Source organism: Heterodontus francisci, chromosome 30, assembly GCF_036365525.1.
Source record: "Heterodontus francisci isolate sHetFra1 chromosome 30, sHetFra1.hap1, whole genome shotgun sequence".
Classification (NCBI taxonomy): domain Eukaryota; kingdom Metazoa; phylum Chordata; class Chondrichthyes; order Heterodontiformes; family Heterodontidae; genus Heterodontus; species Heterodontus francisci.
Window position 1 is genome coordinate 29,565,568 of NC_090400.1, and position 13,009 is coordinate 29,578,576.

A 13,009-nucleotide genomic window follows, 5' to 3' on the forward strand; every position below is an offset into this window, starting at 1 on the left:
GATTTAAGGGGTTGATAATCCAGTGAATTTCTACTGCTCTGTTCCTTTGTTTGGATGTTCACGGATAGCAATGACAGGAATGGTATGGACAAAAAAAAAAAGAACAAAATCTTTTTAACACATCAACACAATTGAAATGGGTTTGCTGGGAAGTGTGTCACTGACCTGAATACCCGGCACCAGCAGGGTGTCCTGGAACCTGAAGTGCACTTGACGTTAGTGGAGGAGGTGGCGGTAGAGCTGAATGGGGGGCAAACATAGTGGGATGATGCGAATGGTTTGCAGGCTGTATACTAGGCGTAAAAGTATGTGAAGTATTGTGGGCTGCTAAGGCCAATGAAAAACTTGGAGTGGAAGGATGATGGGAAATGTGTGCTGGAGGAGCTGGAGGTTTGACTGGAGTGCTGCTTCTGCTGCTGCTGAGAAAGAGAGAGGGAGAAGCAAAAAGCACAATGAGATTCATAAACCAGCTTCACGAACAACTTTTACTTAATACTGGCATCTAACAGCATTACCAACACATACAATCTCATTTACAATTTATTGATCCCGCACTTTTATTAATGTCTGGGGCTCTGGGAGATAATAGGGGAAGGATGACTCTCTCCTTTCCTTATCACTGTGAACCATGTACATTAAAATAATTGTGCAACATTTTTGAATTAGTAACGGAATCACAAGTGCAATGTTGCATTTCAAGGGGAGTTGCTGCCACAACTGGAGTGTCTAATGAGACATGAGCCCATATCTTCATAGACTGAAAGACATGATAACCAATTGAAGATTTAGGAGGATCCCAAGTGTCTGACAATTTAGCATGTCAGCCAGATTTCCCACTCCTGATTGCTAACCAGTGATATCTGCTGGAAAGTGTCCCGATGTTATAATCAGGCTTGGTTACACTGTCTTCCACTGGTGACTGCCATCAGTTAGCCGATCATTAACACATCTAGATTGGCTTCTTGAAACAATGGCCCATGAGTTAGGAGAAGAGCAGGCAAAATTAAGGGAATAAAGTTGCTTACATAGCATTTAATATGTCACCTATCATTTGATATTTCACCTATCAAGCTTACAGTTTCATTAAACTGTAAGGCCCAAATTTGAATTTTTGACTGGATACAAAATGGTATATATATAAATTTGTATCTATCAAATTATCATGCAAACTTTATTTAAATTTGAAATCACATTCATTTTTGCCCGCATTTATGTTGCATCAGATACCATCATCTTTGTGTATAATGGTCTGCGGCTGTTAGGCACCAACTCCACCCAATTCAAACAGCACCTACTATTGTAATTCATGTATTCGATTATAATTAACCCAAGTATAAACTGAGTTCAAGTTAGAAATTAGTACAAATGCTTGGTTAAGTAAATGTTCTCACTGCTCACGGGTAACTTACTATCTTCCAAATACATATGAAGAGTTATAAACAATCTGAATTACTCACCTTATGCTGTTTAGACTCAGGCTGCTGCTGTACACAGACAGAGATTGTGGGAGGCTCCGAGATGTTGGCCGAGATGGAAGCTGACTTTGAACAACTGGCTGTGCAGGAGAAGGTGACTGAGGTTGAGGCTGAGGCTGATGCTGAGGAGTCTGAGCCTGGGCTTGAGCTTGAGGCTGAGTTGTGGGTTGAGGTTGAGGTTGGAGTAGAGGTACAGTTTGGGGTAAAGGTACAGGTTGGGGTTGAGATGGAATTAGAAGTTGGGATGGAAGTAAAGATTGGGATTGTGGTTGGGCTTGACCCTGGGATTGCGGCAGAGCCTTTGGCTGTGGCTGGGGCAGTAGCTGAGTAAGCTGGGCCTGCACAGGAATTGGAGAGCAGAGTTTGGACTGGGACTGGGGTTGGGTTTGGGATTGGGGTTGGGGTTGGGGTTGGGGCTGGGGCTGGGGCTGGGGCTGGGATGGGGTCTGAGCCTGAGGAACAGGCTCTTTAGCCACAGCAGGCAGAAGGAGCTGGTCTTTGGAGCCCTCTTGACTTTTTTCCTGACTTCGTTCTAACCCTGATATTTTGCGGACATTTGGTCCTCTTGCTTCTCGGGTGTCATTTGTTGTTAGTGCGCTGACACTAAAGTCAGTAACTGTAGAGAGAACAGAAATAGCAAATTAAAATGCATCTTTTCAATTGCGTATCAGGTCATTACAGTACATTCTGATTGTTAAAGTGAATATGCTCTGGTCAGGACAACTGTGACAAGAATGAGTAATTTTTGTCTGATTGTCTCTCACTGGTCAATAGCCAGAATTACTGATCACTGTTTCTGCAGGCTACATTAGATATCCCGGACAAGGAGCTCAAAAGGATATACTCTCATCACCCGGAGTACAGTGACAAAAGGTTCTCTGTTCAACTCAAAAGACTCACTACATTTGCTTTGTTATTGGGTAGACAAAGGCATAATCTGGCTCACAGGGGACAAGGGCCAGGATTTTATACTTGCGACGGGGGTCTTGATGTACAGAAAAGGTGATGCCAAGAACCCCATGTCGCCTCCTGCCCAGTAGTCCCGGCGAATCTAGTGCCAATCAAACACTTAAGTGGATAGCGGTGGGCCTTCCACCAAATCAAGGACCCCCGTCGCCTGAAGTCTCGCCCTTGGACAGCTGCCGGCCAATCAGAGGCTGGCAGCTCTTCCACTGATCAGCATCACCGCAAAGGCAGTGGCTGCTGCCAGTGGAGCACCTACCCGAGGCGCTGGATCCAGGCCACAGGTAGGTCAGGGCGGGAGGGATCCCGCGGGGTGGGAGCCACAGGGGAGAGGGTTGTAGGGAAGTTGCTAGCAAGGGCACAGGGGTAGCTCTCACCAGGCACCCCACCCCCTTTCCCAATGCCAGGTCCCTCATTCAGGCACTGTGCCTTTTAACAAGGGACCTACCCCACCCTTGGAGCTGGGAAGCAGCTCGCATGTTTTTTTTCGTGCTGTGCTTCCCGTGCGGCGACAGAGCTGCCCGCCACACAGCTAACTGCGACAGTGGTGAGATGTGCCCCTTAATTGGAGATTAATTGCCCAGTTAAGGGCCTCAGTTGGCAGAAGGGCAGAAAGGCCATTCATAGGCCTTCCTGTCCCAGACTAAATTTTGACAGAGGCGGGATGGAGGCGGAATGGTAGCGGGAACACCCCCCCCCCCCCACCCCCCAGCCCACCCGATTTTATGCTCTCCATGCCTCCAAATCCGCTAAGGGGAGAGCATAAAACTCCCCCCTATGGAGTCTGCCTCCAGGAGTGGACAGTGACACTGGACACAAATAAATTTTCGAGCATAAACACTCAGCAATGTAACAGCAACAAAGAATAGTGAATGCTAATTATTTTTAACATTTATATTAGCTGTACATGTTTTCAAATCTTCTCTCCCTACTTCCTGTGTTGATCATCATTGTCCTGATTGAGAGATCAACCAGATAACTTGCTTTCACACCTCTGCTAATGTTTGAATCAACTCGGAAATTCTTTTAAGCAGGATAATCTAAGAACTTGCACTTCTCAGTGTTTTCAGAAAATACGTCACTTCAAAATATTTAATGAGAAGTAATTTTGTTGTATGATATTTTTAACATTCATCTACCAGTTACTAATCATCATAACAAACATGTTACCAGTAAAAAAAAAAATTCTGAATATGTTAACTGCTTATAGCTAAATCAAGGAAGGCTTTTATTCCTCTTTATTGATAGTAAGAAATTTCTTTTTATCTAGATTCATTTGTTCACATAAATATCCAGTGTTGCAAAAAATCAGAAATAAGTTATAAAAGGAACCTACATAGGTCTGTTCCAAAACCAAACACTGTTTAAGAGCATAACTTACAATAATGATGAACAGAATTAACATCACTATAATAGAAAGCTTTCTGTGAGGAATTTCTAGTTTGCATATCAACATTGTGTATCAGGTATGTTTCCTTCTCTGTCATCTGATTTGTAAGTCAGGTATATGCTATATTTAAGATACTAGTGGAATCTGCTTTGTGATTTTGAAACAAATGTCCATTAATTTAGAAGAACATGTGAAAAATATTGAATGGCTCTAATGGCTCAATGGGTTTAGGCAGTGACTAATTAAGCTGAACAGACCAGATTTTATCCCACTCAGTTTGCGGCTGGAATTTGACGTTGGGCGGGAGGCCCTGTCCACTGGCTGAAAAGTCGGTGGCGAGCCTGCTTCCACTGGGTCTGGGGAGCCAGGCCAGGGCTTTTTGCTCGCCAGGCTCTTAACTGGTCTTGGGCAGGACGTCCATCTCCTTGAGGCAGAAAGTCCCCCCTAATGGAGCTGCCGGCCAGTCAGCGGGCTGGCAGCTCTCAGTCCCAGCAGCACCACCGGGAGCAGTGGCCATTGCTGGGACTACACACCCAGCCATCAGAGACAACAGGAAAGACAGCCCTGGAACACAGGTAAGTTTTTTGGGCCTCGCCGGGGACAATCGTTTGTGCCCTGGCGAGGCAAGGGGAGGGGGCCGGTTGGTCGGGGGGCAGTGTTGGGGCTTCGAGGGTGGCCCTCCATGGGGCACAGTGTGCCTGATCAGGAGGACCCACCCACCCAGCCCGCAAGAAGGCCGCCTGGCGGGGTTCTTGTGGCCTTTGCCATCCGACCACCAAAGGTAAAATACCCGCGGTGGCGGGAGGAGGCCCTTAAGTGGCAGTTAATTGGCCACTTAAGGGCCTTGATTGGCCTGGGGTCGGCAGGCCGTTTCTCGCCACCACCGCCCTGCATAAAATTGCCGTGGAGGGTGGGAGGGGGTTGGGAATGCCTGCTCCCTGCCCCACCCGCCCCCACCTCCCATTCAATTTTGCGCTCCCCGCCATCAGCCCACTCGTCGGGGGAGGGGGGGAACCTTAAAATTTCGGCCTTTATCAGTGAAATCATAGGCAGCAAGGGACTAATACCTTTGAGAGAAGAGGGGGATAAAATATAAAAACATGGGAAAATATAAATAAAGGGAAAGAAAAGCAGGAAGTCGTAAAACTGTGCCTAAAGGCACTAAAAATAGGAAATATGCATTAGTCTTGCAATATTCATAGAATAAAAATCATTAGAAAGTGCTGACGTATGTTTAAGATATGGATGAGAAAATGCAGATCTTTGTCATTTTCTGAAACCTCTAAAGATTTCAGAGGGACCTGACACATGCAAACCTTTACTTTAAAAATGCTCAAATTCCGTAAAGTCTCATAAGCTGGTCTGAGCTCTGCATGCTACTTAAGGAATTTTATTAAGAGAAGATATGGTCATATATTTACCACGTAGAGTGATTACAAACCTCAGAAAGATTCTCTCAGGTGCTCTCTTTTTCCAAAAGTTAATTACATATTTCGTATTAGCCTGAAATATTGCTCAATTGCACAGAACAAAACCTCAGTTGACCAACCCTCTGGGAACCAGACAATCATAGCTTGAGTTTAGATGTTTGGTCTGCCGATTCTAAAGAATCTTAATAATTCTCCAATCACTGCATTGAGAAAAATGGTCTTGTTTTGAAGATTTGGTGCTAAGTTTGTGCTCTTAGAAACTTGTGCTTTGTTCAAGACTGTAGACCACCAACCCAAAGCTGGACAACATTAGAGACGACCTTAACTGCTCCAGGATTGTAGAATGCATTCCTCCAGAAATAAAATCAGTATGTTCTTCAACTGCATAAATGAGATTGTTGACAGCTGATTTTCCTCGAGACTGTGCCATGTATAGGCAGTGTTAATAATATAAAGTGCCAGCTTTGTACTTGGCATGGTCTGATAATGTTTCCATATAGTTCTTGAGCCATTATCCGAAATAAATTTTCTTGACTGATGCAAGACAAGTCAGGAGTCAATTGATAGTGACAAACCTGTTAAATACAATACTAAAAGCCATCTTATTTTCCATTTATGACACCCTCAAGCTACAGTGACAATTTTTAAAACCAGTTGTTATAAAATTATGAAGTAATGCACTACATGCTCCCCTAATTAGGCCTCAAGGGTTCCAAAATGACATGTAATGCGTATTTAGTATCCCAAAAGAGTTCATTTGAATACCTATAATGTACATTTAATATCCCCAAAGAATCAATTTGTCAGTTTTCTGATTCTGAAGGCAAAATATGCAAATTGCCCTGATGTTAAGAAGGCCTTTACTTTCACTCTCAATAAAGTGCCCCTTTGGTTGGTTAATGGCACATTACACAGCAGCGCAAATCACAATTTGCAGCTGCCTGAACAGCTTGGGCTACAGCGAAAGCAACAATATGGAACAGATAATGTGGCAGATTATAGCTGTATGGTATTAGCCATTTTTACTTTGCAAGTGATTTGCCACTTCCAATCCAGCAAAAAGGAATAATCCCTCCAACTGTGCCACCATTTAGCACCCGACTAGCCCATCATTTAGCAGGAGAATGAAGGAGAAGAGATAATGAATTTACATCACCTGGAAGCCCTAGAGAATCAGTAGTATGATATCTTAACTGCTTTAATGATATATTTTGAAATAAGTCTGCATATGTCAAAAAAAATAATTGAAACAGTTTTGTGATTTTTGATGCAAAAAATATTTTGACTTATGAACCCAATTTAGATGAGGTAACTCTTTCTATAAAGGATTCTGTCACCTGCCATGTCAATGTACACTTGTGATTCAGCCACTCCTAATTTTGTTTGTTATTTTATATTGGCTAATAATAGTTTAATGATGAAAAAAATCTGAGGAGAGTTAGGCTGGCCACTTTGGTCTTGGTAAAGTTAGATGATTTGGACTCGCTAGAGGGAGCACAATCCAGCAGTAACTATAAAAGATTTGATGACTTAGACAGCTAAGTGAAATGGATAGATAAATGTCAGGTGCAACGTAATCTGGACCAGTGTAAGACAATACATTTTGGGAGTATAAACAGGAATGCGAGCATGCACTCAATGAAAAGATGTAGATAAGCAGCAAGGGTTCAGTTACACAATATTCTAAAAGTGTGACTGCATCTACCAAAAGAGATTAAAAGATAACCAACGGCATTTTAAAAAAAAACAGGGGTACAGAGAGTAAAGGCATTGCGATAAATTTGAAACTGCTGAGGTTGTAGAACTGGGTGGTTTTAGTGCACCCAATTATTTTTTAAAAAGCCATAGAGATCTCGCAGTGTAGATTCACCAGGATGATGCCAGCGATAGGGAGATATACTTGAAATACTGGGACTACTTCCACTGAAGCAGACAAGGCTTGGCTGAGATTTAATACAAGTGTTCTGACAGGGTAATAGGGAAAGCCTATTTCTTCTGGCTGTGGATTTAGCAATGAGGGGTCATCAATTGACTTGCATGTGAATAATGGCGATTTGGCTGAAGTACCAGAGGATGATGCCACTCAGGGAACTATACTTCAGCCAGGAGTTAACAACCTTGTGAGAGAAGGGGAAAAGATGAGATTGGCAGAGAAAATTAATGACAGAAAAAAACCAAAATATCCTACACAGCGCTTCTCAATTCAACACTCAGTTAAACTGAAATGCTGACACATTCAGTGTGCCAGCTCAATCAATGTGTGAGATTTTTATGATCAAACCACAAGTATTCAAGAGCCAGTCTGTCAACATGAAAAAATGATTAACATACTTTCCTTCACAAGCTCTTCAGTAATCAAAGTACAAATACCTCATACACTTCAGTTCACAAAAGTCTCATCTCAGCTTTGGCCAACAAAAACTAGCAAGTCTGTCCCATCTTGCTGCCCAATGAAAGCCCTATATTGATGACTGGATTAATAATTCACTGTTACCAATTACTATGTTAAAACAAGCAAGACTAGAATTCTGTTCCAGCTCCAAGTTCTCATGCTCCCTGTCTTCCCATGCCCAGTTCTCCTAAACTGGTGAATATGTCTCGTCAGCCAACTAATGTGGCTGCAGTCAGAGCCGAAATAAACTTGGCTGCTGTATGAATGAAAGATTTTCCATGTTGATGTTCCATATTCAAAACAACTCAGCTAGGTAAACCATATTTGCAGAATTCCAAGGCCATTTCTTGGCAGATGAGGGGAATCAACAGGAAAGGATTATGTTCCAATAAACTGTCACTCTTCACCCAGTAATCTAGCACGGTCAACTCCAAAAATAAACACTAATCTACAAAATCAATAGACTTAGTCACATTTCTCACTCTCTATGACCGAAGAGTATGTTTGCTCCCAGTGTTGGGCCAACGTTCATGGTTCTAAGACACCCAGCTGCAGTACATTAGATTTTCATCACTGTTAATTTGGAAGAACATTTTACTATAGTTCCATGCCCAAAATGAAAGAAGAGATTGGTCCATAGTATTCATATCCAGTCCATATTGATGGGCTGAAAGACTCCTCCTTTAATGCCACAAGAGTCCTGTGGTTCACAGTACGAGACTGTCTACAACCAACCACAAATTGACAAACTCATGAGGACGATTAGTGCACACAAATGGAAAGGTTTTTATTGGCTGCAGTGGTGGATGATCCCAATCTAGGTTGGAATTAGGAACAGTATTTGGAATCAGCACAAGGAGTATTGTTCTATGGAACCCATGACATACCTGACTAAGAAACATTTAATGCTTTTACTGAATGCCCAAATTAGAGAATTCATCTGTCCCAAGAAAAACATCACTGTTTTGCAAGTTACTTTGTTCTGCTCATTACATTGATTTCCTCTGTGCTGTGCTCCATCTAAGAGAGTTGCCTGGTAATATTTTTGAGGCTTCTGTCAAAAAATTAATGTATCTTAGTTGGTACATCTGGAAAGATACTACACTCACCGTGGAATCCAATTGCCTTCATTATCCTATGTGGTAAACCTACCTATTTCTTTATCACTCTTTGTAGACATTAACTCTATATTTGCCTTTATCTACTTGGAGTTTGTGCTCCTTTATCTCATTCATATCCACTGCCACCCAGATTACATACCTGATAGGAGAAGTGCAACTCTGCTAATTGGTATGGGAGCTGACTTTTAACATGGTTGAAGCTCATTCCTGCTTCCAGGTCAGTATCCAGTCTTGTCCCAAGTAATGGTCCCTGTATAGGGTCAATGCAGCCACTCAAGACTGGGCAAGTTACACTGTATGCATCAGTGCAATCACTCTAGATACTGGTGGAGACTTGAATTGGTGAGTCCCTGCAATAGGTGGAATACAGTAATGTCCAGAGAGTTAGGAGGTATCTTAAAACTCTCTCAATAATACAGATGTGGACCATTCTGAATGGGAAGTAACCTCTGCCCTCATGAGCATTCCATTCCTTGTTAAGGAAGCAGAAGACTGGAGAAGATATTGTGAAGATCAGGTCAAAATAGATATGAGACTTCTCAACCACTAGTAAGAAAGATTGCTCTACACTGCATAGCTTACAAATGAAACTTGAATCAGCAGATGAATAAAAGCATGTTAAAACTTCTTTTTGTTTTTTTCCAGTAGGAAGCAGCTCCATGTGCACATTTCATTGAGATGGAATGAAAAGTTTTGGAGAGATTAACAGCAGGAAGAAAAATAAACTCGTCAGACTGCTCCTTTTCCAATATTGAGTAAACAATGGCTGAAAATCGTTTAGATTCCTTGCCCGGCTTTAGATCAAATACAAGGATCTGACATTAAGTCTTCAATTGACCATGCTAATGTGGTGCTCCATTTCATAACAAGAATCTAAGGAATGAAAAGTCTGTTCCGCTGCGGTATGAAATACCTCCGGTGTTTAAATACTGCCCTGCAGGATGCGGCTGCAAACCAGACTCCGTATCAAGTAAGTACTTCAGTGGGTTGTTGGCAATGTCTCAATTTTGATTTCTGCAAATATTAGCACTGTGCTCATCTACAGCAGACAGCCTTCTGCAACTTCTCATTTCAATGCCAATACTCAACCTTACTACAACCACCCGTGTCGTTTTAAAAGGCCGACACACAAGTGAAGGTGTGTTCCCCACCATATCCTCTGGAGGCTTACTGATTGTCAGTCAAAAAATGCCTTATTTGTGTGAATATAAAGTGCTGCTTGTATTGCATAGTAGTTGTGATATCACTTTCTCCACGATCAGGTGTTGGATCATGTAACCAGATTGCCTCTGTTTATTTCACTGCAGCATGGCTCTGTCCATTGATTACACCACATGTAAGGATATCTAAATACAATATGATGCAAATTTACTATCAGCTCATGTTGCTCATTTTAAAATGCTCAAAAAAAACTCAAAAAGCTGATAGATGGCTGTTTCCAAACTATGTCATCAAACCTACCATTTGGAACTACAGAATACTGTTATAAAAAGCTAAAAGTAAAGTATTCATACCAGTATCTGTATTAGGAAGGTTTATACTAACTACTTCATAGCAGAATTGCCTCACTATTGCTTTCCAGCAGTTAATGGTTTTAGGAGGTTTAGGATTCTTGCTTACCGAAGGGACCATTGTACAAGAAATCGTGGAATCTCTAAATATTTTTAAATATACACAGATTTACACTGAAATATTATGCCTGCAAATTTGAGAAACATGGTGGTTTTAGTACCTTGCTATATATCTGCACCATGTCACAGATTGAAAGGATGTGGATTTATGGCCATCAACCACTTCTTGACACGTTCTTCAATCTTCCTATCTCAAATGATTAGAGTGAGGTAAAATGAATGTATTGCCTGGTTGGCACTTGATGATTATTAATATGTTGAATGCCGCATAGCACATGAGTATGTCTTTAAATGGGTCAGACCATAGAGGCGAAACAAACTCGGTGATCAGCATAGTAATGGTCCATCCAGCCTTAATCTTACTGAGGTCTTCTCCTGATTTTGCGCCTTTACTACAGATACTTGAAAAAAACCAAGGCCCCGAAATTCCACCCTGATTTGTACTGATGAGCCTGGAGTTGCACTACCCAGTGTTTTTTATTATTCATTTATGGATGTGGACATCACTGGCTAGGCCAGCTTTTATTGCCCATCCCTAATTGCCTTTGAGAATGTGGTGGTGAGCTGCTTTCTTGAACTGCTGCAGTCCTTGGGGTGTAGCTACACCAACAGTGCTGTTAGGAAGGGAGTTCCAGGATTTTGACCCAGTGACAGTGAAGGAATGGTGATTTAGTTCCAAGACAGGATGGTGTGTGACTTGGAGGGAAACTTGCAGGTGATGGTGTTTGTTGAGCGGAATCCTACAGAATTTTATGGTTCAGTACATTTACATATCCACTGGAGGATTTCCCATGCAAATCCTGCGTGAAGGAGGAGTAATGTGCTTGGACCTATCACTACCAGGGCCACTCTGGTTCGATTAAGTCCCACTCAATACCATAAATCTAGGCTGTCCTTGCTGTGCAGTACTGAGAGAATCCTGTATTGTTGGAAGAACCATCTTTCAAATGAGATTTTAAAATGAGGCTCCATTTGGCGTGTGCAAGAGAACATAAAAGATCTGATTATACATTTTTTTTAAAAAGGAGAGTCGGACCTTCTCCTATTGTCCTGACCAGCATTCTTGCCACAAGCAAAAGCACTGAAAGAGATTAATGGCTCATTCGTCTTATCTCTATTGGTGGGGCCTTGTGTGCCAACTGCTTCTGTGTTTGCTAAAACAGTGAAAGTACTTCAGAAATAATTCATGAAGGATGGGATGTCCTAAGGATGTAAAGTCCATTATTTTTCCTTAGTACGATTTTAAAATTTGATGACACAAAACTGGAAAGTGTAGTAAACTGTGAGGAAGATAGTAATAGACTTCAAGAGATTGGACACATGGCAGCTAAAATTCAATGCAGGAAAGAGTGAGACCTTACATTTTGGCAGGAAAAATGAGAAGAGACAATACAAGCCAAATGGTACAATTTAGGAATTGGAATGTGCTGCCTGATAGGGTGGTGGATACAGATTCAATAGTAATCTTCAAAAGGAAACTGGATCAATACTTAAAGGAAAAAATGTTGCAGGGATATGGGGAAAGAGCGGGGGAGTAGAACTGATTACATTGCTCTTCAAAAGGGCTGGTGGATACTCGATGGGCTGAAAGGCCTTCTTCTGTGCTGTACTATTCTTTAATGCTATTTACCAAAAGACAAACCATTTCTTTCCTCCCATACAGTGCAGCATCTAGTCTTTCAAGGGTGCACAGAAAAGCCATGAAAGTACCAGAAAATACCAGGGGAAAGCAAGCCAATTTGACAGGAAAAGAATAGTCATGATTAAAAGTGCTGTCTGGGTTCTATTTCTTTTTATTAGAAAATGAAAGAAAAATTTGCATTTATCTAGCAACTTTCACAATCTCAGGACGTCCCAATGTGTTTTACAACTGCAGGCACTCTTATATTGGAAAGATTTCTTCTGAGGAACTTACTGTTACACTGAACTCCATTCCTAGCCCAACTTATAATTCAAGTATACATTCTATGATTCTATCCTCCCCGACACTTATTTCTACAAGCCACTCATGCCAACTTCTTCTATTGTGTGTCTCCCCTCAAATGAGGGTGGAGGAATGAAGAAGAGAAGGAAGAAGAGGAACTTTTTTAAGCAATTTCAATTAGCAAAGGTCCCAGCAGTAACATGGGATATATGTTGCATGATATGGAATACTTCCAGAATACTAATGGAAATGTGAACCAAATGGAGTCCTTAAAAAACTTAAATGAGAAAGGAGAAGGCAAACTCATGGCAAAGGCAGCAGTGTGTCTTGAAGGTATTTTGTATAATGTAACCTTGTCCCCTTCACCAAGCCCTTCTTGCCTCAATAAAAAAAATGGTTGCTGGTTAATCACCACAGAGCTTTCCCCACCTTTCTGGTAGCAGATCATGTCAGTGTGGGAGGGGGAGGAAAACACTGGCTTACCTAATCCACTGCAAATGTACCCCGTTAGCCAATCCTGCGGTGGCATTGGTACAGGTATGGCATAATTTACCAACCACATTAACCATTCTCCCAAATGAAGGAAGCATAATCATGCTGAATGGCTCATGTCAGAGGATATAAAGAGACAAGTGTAGGAAAACTTTATTTTAACAAAAAGGTAGTCCAAGTGTTTGCTTTCA

The 13,009-nt window shown here is 41.8% G+C and overlaps 1 protein-coding gene across 6 annotated transcripts in view; it reads right to left on the reverse strand.

The window, feature by feature from the left end:
• auts2a (activator of transcription and developmental regulator AUTS2 a) overlaps positions 1 to 13,009 on the reverse strand; it is a 1,290,268-nt gene that overhangs the window by 80,095 nt on the left and 1,197,164 nt on the right. For 4 of the 6 annotated variants that reach the window (XM_068010285.1, XM_068010287.1, XM_068010286.1 and 1 more), the window contains exons 7-8: positions 1,458 to 2,091; positions 166 to 419 (exon numbers count right to left, since the gene is read on the reverse strand). In XM_068010285.1, coding sequence (XP_067866386.1) covers positions 166 to 419; positions 1,458 to 2,091 — 888 coding nt within the window. The remainder of the gene's footprint in view (positions 1 to 165; positions 420 to 1,457; positions 2,092 to 13,009) is intronic. The other 2 variants (XM_068010284.1, XM_068010283.1) reach the window with 2 other exon arrangements.